At 41.6% G+C, this 16,813-nt stretch overlaps 1 protein-coding gene across 1 annotated transcript in view; it reads left to right on the forward strand.

Annotated features, from left to right (window-relative positions):
- The window catches only part of PREP (prolyl endopeptidase), a 106,564-nt gene that overhangs the window by 70,194 nt on the left and 19,557 nt on the right, over nt 1-16,813 (forward strand). Inside the window, exons 9-10 of the mRNA XM_066607957.1 lie at nt 614-811; nt 3,647-3,750. Coding sequence (XP_066464054.1) covers nt 614-811; nt 3,647-3,750 — 302 coding nt within the window. The remainder of the gene's footprint in view (nt 1-613; nt 812-3,646; nt 3,751-16,813) is intronic.

The following is a 16,813-nucleotide window of genomic DNA, read 5'->3' on the forward strand; positions in this document are numbered from 1 at the left end:
ACTGCACACTGATGAGTGGCAAACACCCCGAAACAGCTGTGTATGAACTCTGGCTTGGTTTTTAATTCCCAATCATTGTTGCCAGGACCTGTATAAAGGGATTTTATTAATTGATCTGCAGGAATGCTGCCATCTAATAGGTGGCGCTACAGAGGTATTGTTCCATCTTCCTTATTTGCATTGATTGTCACTGAAAACTCTAATCGTTTAGTTGTTTTTCTGATGGGCAACTATGATCTCCCCTGATGGCCCACCACTATCCTAGCCCAACAGTATCTAATTTATTAGAATTGGAATATCGTGTTTGCTATATTCTCTCAAGCTAATTTTTGCTGTCATGAAACTTCAAACTCTTATTTTGATGCTGATGTCCATATGTATTCTACCCTCCCCCTTTTCCCATTATCTTCCCCATCCCCACCCCTCTCAATGTTTTTCAATTACAGAAATGCTTTGTTCTGTATGGGATCCCTTGCTATATAACCACTGCGTCATTACGGTGCTTGTACAGATTTAGACTTCTGCGCTGTTCTTAAAGTGTTTTATTTTTAAAAATTGTCACGGATGCTAACACATTCAAAAGTACCTTTTTTTGTATTTTTTATTTACTTAGAATGGGCTTCCTGTGTTCATTCAAAGTTCTTAGTGCTATGCTACCTCCATGATGTGAAGAATGTCTTACAACTGCATGACCTTGCTTCAGGCAGCCGCCTTAAAACGTTCCCTCTGGATGTTGGCAGTGTTGTAGGGTATAGCGGCCAGAAGAAAGACTCTGAGATCTTCTACCAGTTTACATCATTTTTGTCGCCTGGTGAGTTGTTGCTGTTTTATTCAACATTGTGTATAAAATTCTTTTACTGCTTTGGTCCATAAAGTACTAGTTTCGCGGACTGGATTATGTGATCTCACAGCCAGCGCTCGATCATTCACAGCCATTCAGTGAATGACATCATTGAATGGCTGTGATTGGTTTATCAAGCGCCGGCTGTGATTGGCTGGCGCTCGATCCAATCACATTGCTTAAGGCTGATTTAGACACAATGATAATCGCTCAAAAGATGTCACTCAAGCGACTTTTGAGCGGTCATCGTTGTCATTTACAGCGCAAGATGATCACTCAAGATAAGCGATCACCTTGCGCTGCTAGCGGAGGCTGCAGAAGACAAGCGGGGTGCCTCGCTTGTCTTCTGCATCCAGATTTTTTCTGCACGGAGCGCCCGGCTGTTATGGAGCAGGGGAACAGCTGTATGCAGAAGACTAACAGGGACCGCTCTGTTCTTAATACCCAGCCTGTCATCAGGGAGTGGGATACAGCTTAAAAAATAGTATTGGCTGTATCCCGCTGTGAATCCCTGATAAGGCTCATGGTCGTCTTTCAGCATGCTGAAAGATAACGATGAGCGACAGTGTAACAAAATCTGCACGATGGGCGAACATTTACACACAATGATTATCGTTCAAAATACATCTTTTGAGCGAATTTTGAGCGATAATCCTTGTGTCTAAATGGGCACTGACGGTGAGGGATTTGAAAACCGAGCCAGGGAGATGACAGCGGGGTGAAGTCTGAAGTAGCTTGCCGCACCGCCGGGGACACAAACTGCCTGAGAGGTGAGTATTGCGTTTTGTTTTTTTTTTTTTGTTTTTTTTTTTACCTGGTATATACTCAAGTTATAGCTAGGCTTATACCGGAGTCAATAAGTTTTACCAGTATTTTTGTGGTAAAACTTATTGACTTGGTTTATACTTTGGTCGGCTAATACTCGAGTATATACGGTAATTAAGTTAAAGAATTTGTTGCTAATGTTTTTGTTCCAAATGCCACAGGCCACCTTCAGAGGTCTTATGGAATGAATGCCTCAATAGGTCAGTGATGTTGTAGCAAGGTTTTAATATTATGGCTGACTCTTATATGGGTTCTGATGTACTGGAAGACTTGGGGATAATGCCCACGACCGGATTTCTGCCCTATTCTATTGAACCTAATAGTGCAATGTTCATGTTGCGGAATTCCACCGCAGAATTCCGCAGCGTGAAATAACTCGCGGCATGTTCTATTTGCAGCGGGAATATACGCAGTTAGCTTTCATTGTAGTCAATGGAAGCCGTCCATCACGCTACACTTCCGCTGTAATGCGCATGTGCGCCGGCACATCATGCGGGACTCGCACATTGGATCCGGAGGGGAGTATGGGGTCTTTAAGGGGGCACCGTGACGGTCTCTGCTGCGGTATTTCGCTGACAGTCCGTCATGGCCATGGGCATGAAGCCTTAGGCCCAATGTCCACGGCTGGGTTTGATTTGTGGAATTCGTGCGAGACACCCATATCCGCCCATAGGGAAGCATACGCGTCTGCAAATGAAATAAAGCATGCAGTTTTGATTTGCAGACCTTTTGGTCCGGAAAATAAATTGCAGCATGCTTCATTTCATTATGGAAGCCGTCCGATCCACGGGAAAGCAGATATTTAAAAAGAAAAAAACCCACTGCAATGTGTGCCAACCAGTGCTTCCGCACACATCCGCAAGAAAATGAAGACCCGGATGGATAAGCAGAAGACCCGCAATGTCGTCGGCCATGGGCAGGGTCCGATTCCACTGCAGGCTCCCGCATGCAGAATCTGATCCGCTTGTGGACATGAGGCCTTAGTTACCAGAAAAAATAAATGAAGTCCTTGGGTTGCCTCCTGGGATGACCCATTCAAAGTCTTGACCTTAAAGAGAACCTATCACTATTTTTTTTTTTCATCCAGTTTGTTGAAAAAGTTTTGTTACACCACACCTCCACACAAAAAATGACTATTTCACTAAATGGGTCCCAATAGAAAATAAATGTAAAACCCTCCATACTACTATATTAATCGTCCAACTCCTCCGAAGCAATCAAGCAGGCACTTCTGCTTTTAGGTCCCCTGGCATCCTCCCAGCATGCCTTGGGATCTCCCAGTGGCTGCCGCCTCTCAGAAGGCAAGATCTCGCTGGCCTCCAGCTAAAACTGGGTTATTTTCTGTATTAATAACCCAGTTTTCCAACGATATCGTCTGTGCTAAAGTTTCTTGGTTTATGACTGTAATTAATGCAGGAAATGGTTTACGTTCCGCAATGATGACTGCTGCAGCCAATCGTTAGCCTCAGCGACGTTGTGCCGTACATGTTAGTATCACCTCTGAAGCCAGACCGATTGCTGTAATGCGCATGCGCGCCGGCACATCATGCGGAACTCGCACAGTGGATCCGGAGGTGAGTATGGGCTCTTTAAAGTCTGGAGCCAGACCTATTGTGTTCATAGCGCCTCCATTGTATTTTCCTTATGTGATCAGTAACAAATGTTAAACTTTCTTATTATAAAAAATGTAATTATTTGTCCTCTCATTTCATATGGTTTATATTGATTTAAGTTTGAAAAGTACACACATTTACATTGTCCAATTACTGTCTTCAGCTTGAAATCTTTATAAAGAATAATTGAGCAGTCTGTATAAAGGGCTTCATTTTCTTCTAAGTGCTTATAAATAATTCACTGCATAAATGTACCCTGGGTTGTTTTATAGCTTTTGTCATTCATTACCTCCATAGTGTTTTCAGATCCATTGTTCCTATCATGATCTATATGTACTCCGTTGACGGTCCGGAACTCTTGTTTTAGGTATTATCTATCACTATGACCTGACCAAAGACACAGAGGAGCCAAGGGTTTTCCAGGAAGTGACTGTCAAAGGACTTAATCCAGCGGACTACCAGACAGTGCAGGTGATTGAAAGAGAAAAGAGCTTTGGATATTTGCATAGAATATTGTCTACCTTTTCTTAAAAATCTTTGAAGCTCCGGCAGCTCTGCTCTGATTTACTGTAACAGGGGCATAATCTGTCATGAAGTAGGCAGACAGCTGACTGCATAACCCGCACCGCTACTTCATTTTCCTTGGACATGCCACTTTCTCAGTGCTGTCATTCCTGAGGAACACGGTGTGATGATGGTTATATAACAACACCTGTCGGCTTAGAAATCCTCCGAGAGTTAATAGATCAATGAATTAATGTCAGAAGAAAATGCCTTCCTCTCTAGCTTGTAACCCATGCTAGCAAAAGGCTGCAGTGAGATGAAAGTCACAAGTAGTTCTGCAAGCACTTTCTCTCTGTCTATCATATTAATATATATTTTGTGTATTCATAGACAGCTGTAACTTCAATCGCTATTGCAAGTGTGTGCAATCCACTAATAGAGTAGAAATTTCCCTGCAGCCCACCAAAATACACATTCTTTTCCAACAACCAATGTGCTGCTCCATAGACACAATACATGCTGCAAGTAAAGGCCCTTTTGCACTGGACAAGTTTTCGGGTGCAGATGCCCAACAGATCATCCCAGTGAATGGTTCCTGTGCTTCTACACAAGGGCATCACTGAGTGAATGCAGGCAGAGCGGACTGTGCATCACTCCGACCCGCCCGCTTTCATTCACAGTAAGCAGTAGAGATGAGCGAGCGTACTCGGATAAGCGGTACTCACTCGAGTAATTGGCTTTATCCGAGTATCGCTGTGCTCGGGGCTAAAGGTTCGGGTGCCGCTGCGGCTGACAGGTGAGTCGCAGCGGGGAGCAGGGGAGAGCGGGCGGGAGAGAAGGAGAGAAAGATCTTACCTCCGTTCCTCCCCGCTCTCCCCTGCAGCTCCCCGCTCCGTGCCGGCACCCGAATCTTTAGCCCCGAGCACAGCGGTACTCGGATAAAGCCAATTACTCGAGCGAGTACCGCTTATCCGAGTACGCTCGCTCATCTCTAGTAAGCAGTCATTCATAGGTGAATGACTGCCTGTTTACACGGGCTGATGCGGCGCTCAGTTATCTAAATGCAGAAACTGAACGATTAACAAGAAGCAAATGAGCGATTTATCAGCCCCCTGTAAAAAGGCCCTAATGGGTATTTGTATTCTGCACCAACAGGGCACTTGAATTGTTCTACCTTTCTGCCTGCTCAGTTATCTGGTTACTTGTGATAGGAACAAGTAAACCCTCTTTCTACACTTCAAACTTCATCCCGTGCAGCACTTAGTGCTTGTAAATGTTATTTTTGCGGCCCCAAATTTGGTCCAGATATTGAAACTGCAATTTGGCAAAGTGTGGGTCCCGTGCATGTTTGAGGTGCGCTTTTTAACCTTCATATCTAAGTGATTGATGGTTTGTGGCAAACCTGAATTCCATGAATGGGCACATAAATGCACGACATCGGTTTAAACCTTCAGAGTAAAACCCATTTGAAAACACAGGTACATCATAGTTGCTGGTGGGTACATATTCAAGTCATTACTGGGTTTCTTGAAAGTGTGATTCTTTTCTGTTACAAGTAGACATGTTGGTTTCCACAAGCAATATGGTTTGGGTAAATGTATAACAATTTTTACAATGTAAACATAAAGTGCAGAAATATAAAACCCACAGAAACCATTTCAAGAGTTTCTAAGAAAATCAATGTTGTATTGCAACCAACCAAGTTGGTACTTTTCATTTATCAAAGAGAAATTAATGCTGAAATATCATGGCTATGGACAGTAGCAACACTTATCGTTTCCATTTGTTTTGATAACGCTTTTATATAATACTGCATGGTGTACAGTTACTTTTTGGAGGTTCAGGTTATGTATGGAGGGGGATTGGGGGTCAAATCTGCGCCATACAATGAGGGTACCAGCTGTTTCTTACAGCCGACACCCACCCGCACCAGCTCTGATCAGCAGCGCCACTTTAAATGCCACTGTCAATTTTGACAGCAGCTTTTAAATGCTGTGATGGATGCTCGAGGGCCTTCTGAAAGCCCCCAGGGCTGTCATGGCAGATTGTCTATCAAGTCATGCCTATGGCATGATGGATTACCTGTCAGATCACAGTATAATGTAATGCTATGACAATACATCATATTCTGCAGAAGCGATCAAAGCATCATGAGTTAATCTCCCCTATGGTGACTAAAAGAAAATGTAAAAATTTGTTTAGAAGTTTTACTATTTATTAAAAATTAAAGGTAATACGTTTTAAATGTCTCCCTTTTGCCATATTTATAATTAAAAAACAAAAAGCATAATTAAAAAAGCAAAAACCTATTTGGTATTGATGTAGCCATAAAAGTCCAATCTATCAAAGTAGTACATTATTTACCCTGCACTGTGATAACGCCAGAATTGCGCTTTTTTGGTCACCCCCTCTCCAAGAAAAAAAATGGAACAAAAAGCAATCCAAAAGTCATATGTACTCCAAAATGGCATCAACAGTAACTACAGGATGTCCCACAAAAAATGAGCCCTCGCATAGCTATGTCGACGAAAAAATAAAAGTGTTATGGCTGTCAGAAGATGGTGGCAGAGAATAATTTAACAAAAAAAGCTGAAAAATTCTATCAAAAGTTTCTGAAAAGTGTAGCTACTCTTTCAATAACATGTCCTTTCAACAAGTTTTGCATAAATCAATAGTATAAGTGAAGATAAGAAACTTTCTAATATATCTTGGAGAAAAATGCTTTTTTCTCCACTTATCAGCCACTTCTCCTCCCTGCTACACTGATCATTTACTCTGTTTATTGCTAAAATCTGTCTTGAGTGAGGCAGAGATGAGACACATTTTTCATTTTCGCTAAGGGATCCGGTTATAGCAGTTGTTTATAAAAGTTTATAGTGAGGGATGAAGAAGGAGAACTGATGCAGTGAGAGAGACAGACTCACAGAGACCCTGCTAGTTCCAGTAAGTGTTCGGTCTCATCCAAGTGCTGGATTTACAACTATACTGCTCAGTACTGCTGTATGAGGTCAGCTGTGTTGCTGCTGGTTTTGCAAGTGTATGCTACAAAGTGTTTATGAAGTGAAGATCCTGCTCTTATGTGTGCTGTGCATGAGCGATGACATAACTAGTCTTTACCTCTTTCTGGAGCTGAACTCAGGGACAACTGATCGAAATAGAATATAGGGGTAAACTAGTGACAAATGCAAGATACAAGGTATAAAATGGCCAGAACTACTGTTTTCTCATATGCAGTATCCTTAAAGTTATAGTGGCTGCAGGATACAATATTTTCAACATACAATGGTCTTTCCCAGACTGTTGTAACTTGAAACCAGATTAAACGTAGTGTCAGATGGTTCAGATCTGCAGCCCATGCACTTTGTAGGAAGATCCAGCCAATCAGCATAGGCATTTCACTGGTAAAACACCCATATTACCACAGTACATGCACTGATTGGCTGTCTAGTAGTGCCTCCAAATAGTACACTGCAGTGCTACATGTCCTGTACTGCTCCTTAGCCATGCCAGGGTGAGCTGAATCTTTGGGCAGCAGGTGAGTGGAGCTCCATGGGTTTTTTTTCCCTATTAAACTTATCTAATGTATTGTACCCTAAAGAAGCTCTTGCAGCCTACATAGAAAGTGATTTACAGCTTTCAGCAGCTCTTTCTGACTGTTATATGTAAAGATTTACTTAATCTGTATGCTTTCTACATTATTTTTTTTAATCTGTAGTTTGTGTTACCTCTGGTTGAGATTTTTGGACTTTATAAACAAGTGACAGTTTTTCATAGAGTTCGGCGGCCTGCGGACGGCCGGGTCGGATCCAGTGGCGAGAATTCTCGCCGCGGGACCCGACCCGAGCGCCTGCAGAGAGCAGCACGTACTCACCCGCGCCCCGCAGCTCTGGATCTTTCATGTGCCGGCTGACGGGCAGCCAGCGCATGCGCAGACCGGAGCCGGCGGCGGGTGAGTGACGTATCTGTGCGGAGCTCTGCGAGCCCCGCACAGAAATAGGGCATGCTGTGGTTTGTTTGCCGTGCGACATTTTGCAGGCTTCCAGCGGCGGAAATCCCGCCGCAGAATTTCCGCCCTTCTGCAAGCGGCCTTATGGTTTCACCATGAAGTATTTTCAACATACAATAGTCTTCTTGGAAACCATTAATATTGTGTTGAGGGACCACTTGAACACATATTATGGCTTATTCTGAAAAGTCATCTGTAACTGCTATTAACAGTGTTAAGTTTTACTAGCTATATGCAGGGTTATTACAAATGATCTTTCCTAATTCAAACACTCATAACTCACTTTTAATGTCCCTCGCTGCTAAGCCATCAGTTTGGTAGTCACCCATTGAGCTCACTTCTGACTTCATGGTTACAGTGCAAAACTCATTCACCTTGTGGGAGTCACACGTGTGCTCCATGTAGACATGTGGTTTTTCCATCCAGCAGATTCTGACCTTACATTTGTTAACTGTGCCAGAAAGTGGAAGACTGCTTCATCACTAAACACTAAAGATTCCATGAAACCATCGGTTTCCATTAGTTTACAAATTCTCGCAGAAAGAATGTTCCCTCGTATTGGCATCCATTTTCAGAGCAAGTAACAATTGCAATAAGTTGGGTTAACAATGCAGATGTTTGCGCAGAATCTTCTTCGTGTCGGCTGCGAGATGTCCAATTCTCTGCTTGCTCTAATGGTGGATTTCTGAGGACTTTGTGTGAAATTTGTATGGAGACGTTCCACTCTTTCCTGCTTACTAGTGGGCAACTGAATGATTTTCACTTACAGATGCAACCTTTTTTCCTTAAAATTATGTGCCCACTGGGTGGATCTTTGCCAAGCTTTTTTCGAAAATGATGTTGCACATTAAAAACAGACTGGTAGATGTGAAAATCAAGGACCCAAAACGCTCTTCTGTCTTCGTTGGCAGCCATTTTGTCTAATATCCTCCTAGCAATGACTACAGCAGAATTAAACATTTTGGACCATATTTAGCAAAAATATCGAACAGTAAAACTGCCCTTGTTACCCATAGCAGCCAATCACAGCACAGCTTTTATTTTACACCAGCAGTTTGAGAAATGTGCTGTGATTGGTTCTTATGTGCAACAAACAGTCTTGCTGTTACAGTTTTGCTAAATAAAAATTAGTTTTTTTGTAATAACCCTGTATTTATTTTCTTTGCTGAAGGTGTCCCTTTAAATGCTCTTTTATATGTATGTACAGAAAGGACAGTTCTACTGCATGCTGTATAATAGACTCCTGTAAGTCTACTGCCAGCCCCAGAAGATGGACATTGTTTGTGCATCAATACTGCCATTCATTCATTCATTCATTCATTCTTTTTACCATTTGGAATAGAATAGTTTCTTTGAAATGTACAATGTGTGGGGCAGGTGAATGTTTGCCCAGTTTTGAAGCTGAACAGTGTTTTCTGAAAAAAACTGAAAATGTATGAGCGGCGGTGTGTGCCTGCTTGGTTAGAAGATGCCAGTTTAAATGGAGATTGCTCCTGCAAATAGTATTCTTGTCACTGCAGCTCAGATAAGCTTTTCCTCTGTACAATGTTATTGTATAGGGCGTAATACCTTTCTCTCTATGTGAACATCTCCGCTGCTTTTCATGTTCTTAGTCTTCATTTGTCAACTTTACTTAAGGATAAACACCAGACTCATTCTCCAGAGACTGAGCGAGACAAACCTGTGTCAGATATAATGACCGTTCGGGATGGTTCTTCTCATCTATTGCAGACACAGCAAATTTTACAGGAAGTCAATCATCAGACCAGGGACTGCTTTAGAGGTCATTTGACTTTTAGCCAGTCAGTACTTTACAGGAGTGTGTCAGGAACAGTATTGGGCTCTAGCCTTGGCACTAAATCTACTGCTCCAGCACAATGCCATAATACACCTATGACACGGTCATGAGTGGTATGAATCATTAATGTGGCACTAGTATTATCCTATGCTTTCACACATGTATGTGGCAGTATATTTTATACACAGGTGTGGGGTTTGTTTGCAGTCTGCAAGAAAAGGTGAATTTAAATTAAGTTTAATTTTTCCTTGGAAATCGCTAGACGCTGAAAGATTTGTTCCATGAAACTCTTTCGTACAGGCAACATTTTTTTCTAACTTGTAAACTAGTTGGAGGGGGAATGTGTTTGCATATGGTACTTACAGTATAGTGAACAAGCACACACAGAATTACGGTGATGTGGTTTATGCATTGTAGTTTGAGGCCATGACCGAGTGGGGATCAGGACTTTGAATTAATCATTATGTAGGTCTGTCCAGAGAGTTGCTATAATTACATGAAACGTTAAAATAGTATGTCCTTTTGGATTTTAACCCTTTCCAATCCAATTTGTATCCTGGTTTTCCTAGGGGGCTTACTCTTTTTCTGGCATTATACAACAGTGCTATCTGCTGGCTAAAGCCAGTACTGCATGAGGGGACACGTTGGATAGGCTCTGTCAGCAGAGAGGCTGCCAATATCCAGTAAGAGAACCCCGACGGACGTCTTCCAACATCGGAGCTGTACAGCCTTAAATCATAATGTCTTCAGAGGTCAGACAGTGGATTGGAAAGGGTTAATCTAAGTACATTATACTATTCTGTATCTTTTTGTTCAGATTACATAATGTTAATTACAAGTCTCTGTACTATAGCACAACCAGTATTCACTACAATGTACTTATTTTTATTTTTCATCCGTTCATATATCTAGTGGAAGAAAAACTATTTGGAGGTACCTGCATGGTGTGAAATGGGTCAATCTGGCCAAGCTGAATTTGTCAGTTGAGCTCTGATGCTGCCAGTGTATCATGGCCTCCTACCACCTGGTGGTAAGGCTACAAGTTCTCCATCCTGAAATCTAATGTCACGGATACTGTAGATTTGTCTATCACTTTGGTTGTATGTTGGATCCTACTGTTTCGAGAAATGCTTCCAGCCACAAGAACATCTTCCTAATAAAGGGAAAATTGCAGCAAGAAGTAATGATCCTCTGAAATAACACTGAATTATGCTTTAGGAATTTTGTGAGTGTTTTAAGACCCCCTCTGCGCATTTATCATCCTGAAGTAACTGTTGACATTGCTGCTGGCTTTGGCATGCTTCACAATCTTTATCAATGCTCCCTTTTCCTTCTGCACAGTAAGTATAAATATTTTGTGATGTTTGTGCTTAGTTGTTAGAGGAATTAAGTTGTGAAGATCACCAGGCCGACAGCGGAGGCTCATGCTGATGTGCATGTGTTTCCAACAAGCTAAAGCTCTGTAAAGTGGGTGTTAAAAGACAACTGAGACAGGAGACGCAAGACAAATTTCTTCTAAGGAATTAGCAGTATGAATGATTTTGAGTTTTTCCCTGATATGTACTTTGACAAGACTATGGTGCTTCATCTCTTTCGTACAGAGCATTGTTCCTCTTTAACCTGATGAAGAAACCAAAGTAGTTTTGAAAGCTTGCTGTAACATGATCTGTTTTTGTTAACCAATAAAGGGAAACTTAATTATAGAGCAGGAGGAGCTGAACAGATTGATATATAGTTTTATGGGGCAAGATTCAGTATAACTTGTATTTTATTCATTTATATTTGTGCACAGTCAGAGCTGAACAGTCCAATGGGCGGAGCTATCAGTGATTGACAGCTACCCCTGTACGCACAGTCATATACAGATAGCTGTCAGTCACTGATAGGACCCCCCATTGGACTGTTCAGCACATAATGTGCATAGATAGGTATCATATCTACAAGGTTACTTTGTCTCTTATTGAGAGCAATCACATTCTGTACACCCGCACGCACTCTGCAGTCTGCTAGAGGGAATGACCGTTCTTTCTCTAAACTTACTTATGATTGCAAAATAACTTCCAATCAGAAAACTGTGTGATGAAGACGCAGATTATTGTTTTAAACACCTGACCCATTATCTTCTCTAAGGAACATTAAGGCCGGCTGCTCACGAACTGGTCGGATTCCAGATGCGGGATCCCTCAGCCGAATCTGCACATACCTGCTTCTTTCTTTCTTTATCCTGTACTGACGATGGTCCACATAGATCACAGCTTGTCTGTTTTGTTTGGTCTTTTTTAAAATCCCTGCTTTCCCATGATGTCACTAGGCGAGGATGCAGGCACCAGCGACCTTTCTTCAATGTCATTGCGGAAGGGCCACGGGTCACGCGGCTTCCATTAAGTTCAATAGAAGCCGTCCATGCGGAGCCCGAACAAAAATAGAGCATGCTGTGATTGTTTTTTGTTTTTTTTTCCTCCGCGAGCAGAAAATCGCAATTGATTTCTGCTGGTATGCAGGAAAAAGCGCTTTTCCATAGTATGCTATGGGTAGTATTTGCTGCGGAATCCAGAGGTGGATGCCCGCTCTGGATTCCACAATGCAAATCCGTCCGTGTGCAGCTGGCCTAAGCCTAGAAATGAATTTTAAAAGTCAACATTAAACTTTCCCACATTCGTTGGCAGTTTATAGGATTTTTACATGCTCTTGAAATAAGCAGTCTTGCAGATAACGGGGCCCATACAACTTAGATGAAACTCTGTCAAACCTGCTGACTTCCCGCATCTGGCAAGACTTATTCCCCTCCCCCTGTATAGAGGAGTTGGGAGGAATAGCTCGTTCAACTATTGTTTAATTGTATGGGCAGCTTAATGTATATATTAATTTCTTCCTGGTCTTTTCTGTAGGGGACTTTTTGTATAGAAAGTCTTTATATACTTTTTGTGTTTTAATTGCAATATGAGATAAAATTGGTTTAAAAGTTATGTCCACCTTCATAAACTTTGTGGGTTTTTCTTGTGTGGGTTTTTTTTAATCTTGGTGCATATAAAATGAAGGAACTTGGCAATACGTCTTGATTGAAAATTTCCTATCATTTGTTTTACAGCCTCCACAATGTCCATCTTCATGGTATTAGACAACCAACTAACTCCGTATAGTACGATAGTATGATCCTGCAGTTAATGTTCCCTTCTATCTGTTCTCTACTTCTGGCTAATCTACCACATGTATGTCAGCCCAAAGTAGGGGACAAATTGAAGAAAGTATAAGATTAGAAGTAGAGATGAGCGAGCGTACTTGCTAAGGGCAAGTACTCAAGCGAGTATTGCCTTTTGCGAGTACCTGCCCGCTCGTCTCAAAAGATTCGGGAGAGCGAGAGATCTGCCCCTCCACCCCGTTCCTTGCTGCTCCCCGCCAGCACCCGAATCTTTTGAGACGAGCGGGCAGGTACTCGTAAAAGGCACTACTTGCTCGAGTATTTGCCCTTAGCGAGTACGCTCGCTCATCTCTAATTAGAAGACTACACTACAGAGAGTTTGTTAGCTGTCTGCATTAGAGTTTTGGAAATAAGAGTAGGATATTTATTTTTTTTTCAATTAAAAGACAATTGGTTGCAAAGATATATGTAGAAGTTTGTAGTAATTGCTGGGTTATTTTTTGTGCATTTTTTTCATGTTTAGTGTTCCCGTAAGGCTTTTTCTCCTTCATAATATAGCATGCAATGAAGCATGCCACTATTCTTTTCCCTTATGGGTTCCATGTGGCTGCCTTTCTGTACTTCCATATACAATCCGAGTTATACTATGGATCCACGGATGTCTTTGACTGCCGCATATTGGGATTTTGGGATTCAAGTGTGACATGTATCTCGTATTAGCATGCATACTGGGAAAGGGGAATACACAAATGGATATTTCTCATCATATAAACAATGTTTCTTCACTTTTTTTTATTTCATCTGTAGATATCCACTCAAGTGATACATCTTGTAAATATATCACTTGAGTGGATATCTACAAGAAGCTGATGTAACCAGTGAGGTAGACCAGTAAAGGGACATAAACAAACAACTTTTGTGGGTATTTGTTTGGATTCCCAGTGTCGTCTTCATTGCTGGGAGTTAGGCATTATGCTGCATTCAGCAATCTGTTGTTGAATGCCCACTGGGAATAATGTTTGGAGCCATTGTATTTAAGCAGTGCATGAAAACTTCAACCAGCTGTTTATTGAAGAAATTAATTATTTTTCAGCATCTATTGTATTTCTTTTTAATTTGTCAGTTATTGCTGCAGTGAATATTTACCTTCACTACTCTTTTGCTGCTGTTTGTTCAAAGTATCCCTGACATTACTGTTGGCATATGTTTTAACGAGCAGCACACATGTAGCACCCTTTTTCTTTCACTCCTTGGGTACTACAAATTGCCTGAACTTGTGCCCTATATGAGGGCTGCCTCTAATTTAGTTATTAAGAGCTGTGTCCCCTACTGGTGGAAGAACTGAGGAGCAGAGTACTAATAGAAGTAGACCTGTAGTTTTATCAAGTCTGTTAGAAAACTCCACATCATCTACTGGATCGTACGGAGTTATTACTGTGAGAATTACCTTTTTAAATATGGTGTATGTTGAATTGTTTATCTATTCAGTCTGCACAAAAATGTATTATTTAGAGAAAAAAAGACTAGCTCTCCAACATTTCAACACATCCTCATTGATTCACTCTGAAACAGTCACCTATTAGAACTTATAAGGATCATGTGCCAAATTTTGTATATCCAAAATGGATCAAATGCCTAAAACCATGCAGCATATCAGTTGTGTTGGTGACCATCATCATCATCATCTCACTGTTTGCATTTTGTGTTGTTTTTGCAGTTTTTTTCCTGCAGAACTGCAGCACATATGTCCAAATGTCATAAATGCCAGCATTTTCCCTGGTAATACAATGAAGGCAAATATATCCTAAAAGTCACTTCTGACGTATAACCATCCAGTACCTGCAACGAGGTGGGCAGTCACGCCTCATTTGTATATGTTATACATAATATTATATGTAGAGATGAGCGAGTATACTCGCTAAAGGCAATTGCTCGAGCGAGCATTGCCCTTAGCGAGTACCTGCCCGCTCAAGACTGAAGGTTTGGGTGCCGGCGCGGGTGAGCAGTGAGCAGTGAGTAGTGTCAGTCATCAGGGGGAAGAGCGGGAGAGAAAGATCTCCCCTCCGTTCCGCCCCGCTCTTCCCTGCAGCTCCCTGCCCGCCGCCGTCACCCGAACCTTCAGTCTCGAGCGGGCAGGTACTCTCTAAAGGCAATGCTCGCTCAAGCAATTGCCTTTAGTGAGTATACTCGCTCATCTCTAATTATATGTTATGGTAGTGGCATAATTATTCTGGAGACTCATGAAGGAAGTCTGTACAATAGTTGACAGTATAACATTGAAATCAGTAGATGTGCTCTTTGCTAACATGTTCTCTCTTAGCTTTGCTCATGATTTCTGTTACCTGCAAGGACAAAGCAAGTACAGGTTTTCCTCAGTGTGCAGCAAGTGATCTTGAGCAAGAGCATTACACAGGCATGTAGGTTTTTTTTAGACTCTCTCTCGAGGTTTTCTTTCAGTATAATTAGCTCCTTGTGACTTGCAGGATTTCTTTTTTTTTTTACACCCAAGGCATTAACTGTGTATATTTTACATGAACTCTATCAAGATGTTATTGGTCTTGTTAAAAGCTAGATTTAAAAAGAATTATAGGCACATTGTTTTCTGACACTTGTTTTATTGTTCCATATATAATTGTGTTTTACAGACTGTTCTGGTGTTTTCTGATATGTCTTTTATAATCCAGACGTGCCTATTGTGACATTAGAATCTATGTTTGGCACAAGGGGAACCGGGGCTATTAAGTCTGATAACATCTTGACATCTATTATTTATTGTGCTAGGATAATTAAAATAAAGCCAAGTAAGGTGCATTCAAATTGATCTTCATTCTCCCTTGTTACAGCAATTAGCAAAATTTGATCTTTTCAAACACGAATAGTCTCCTGATGTCTTTAGAAGTTCATGATCACCTGTAACTCTTATTGACACTTTAGATTAGCAGGTCTTACACTAGAGAGTGCAGGTAGAACAGTCTCTCAAAGTGCCAGTCTTTGGGCTGGGAAATACACCTCTGCATATAGATCATAATCTTGACAGCAAAATCTACATACTGTCGTCTATTCGGAATGTAGCATGAACATCCAATAACTATGTAACCACAGTAAGTGGGTTCAGTAATATCTTCTGGGAACTGAGCATGTGCAAACCTTTCCAGATGTGTAAGTTTCTTGTCATATGCAAATAAGGAAGATGGAACAATACCTCTGCAGCACCACCTATTGCAAGGCAGCATTCCTGCAAATCAATGTCAGACTCTTTATACAAGTCTTTATTACAATGCTCCAGAGGTATTGTGTCATTTTCCTTATTTGCATATTTCCCAGATTAGCTTTTTTTAAGATGGCTTTTATTAAGGCCCATTTACACACACTGATATCTTTCAAAAAATTAAAAGATCAGTGACCATTTTGCATAAAGTACTCTAAGGCACTAATTGCTATTAGTACTTAGCTTCATTTGCATGCAAATGAGTTTCTGGGAGCTGTTACAGAACTGATCAGGAGGCCTGAGCTCTGTAATTAGCTCCATGGTTCAGCCAGGGGCTCCCTGTTGAGAATTCAGCACCATGGGCAGCAGACATGGCTGTGGTCCTGCTTATCAGCTGTTCTGCTAGCAGGGCTGAGAACTGAGAACAGCTGTAACAATGAAATCAGCTCCCCGCGGGTATAACACAGCGTGCGGTCTTGCTTATCAGCTGTTCTGCTGAACTACAGTTTTCAAGCAGAACTGAAAACTGTCTTTCGGCTGAACAGTGAAACATAGGCACGTTTTAAGCAATTATTATTGTGTCTAAATGGGCCTTTAATCTCCTCCCTCACCTCCTAGGTGCTTTTCTTAAGGAGAGACTAGTAATTATTAGGACATTATAGTAGCAGTGTTTCTGGGGCACATCACACACACAGCCGCTTGATTACCACAAAAGACCAACACAACTTGGTTCCGCCCACAGCAGTGACATCACCACAGGTCCTTCAGCCCACTGGATCTCTGTGGTGGTGGTAGGTCAGTGTGTTCTGTCAAGACTGCTGAGTTGTGTAGGAAATTACAGTGCCAGTGTTTCTGGTGGCTCAATGCTCCACACAACTC

Source organism: Eleutherodactylus coqui, chromosome 1 (assembly GCF_035609145.1).
Source record: "Eleutherodactylus coqui strain aEleCoq1 chromosome 1, aEleCoq1.hap1, whole genome shotgun sequence".
NCBI lineage: Eukaryota > Metazoa > Chordata > Amphibia > Anura > Eleutherodactylidae > Eleutherodactylus > Eleutherodactylus coqui.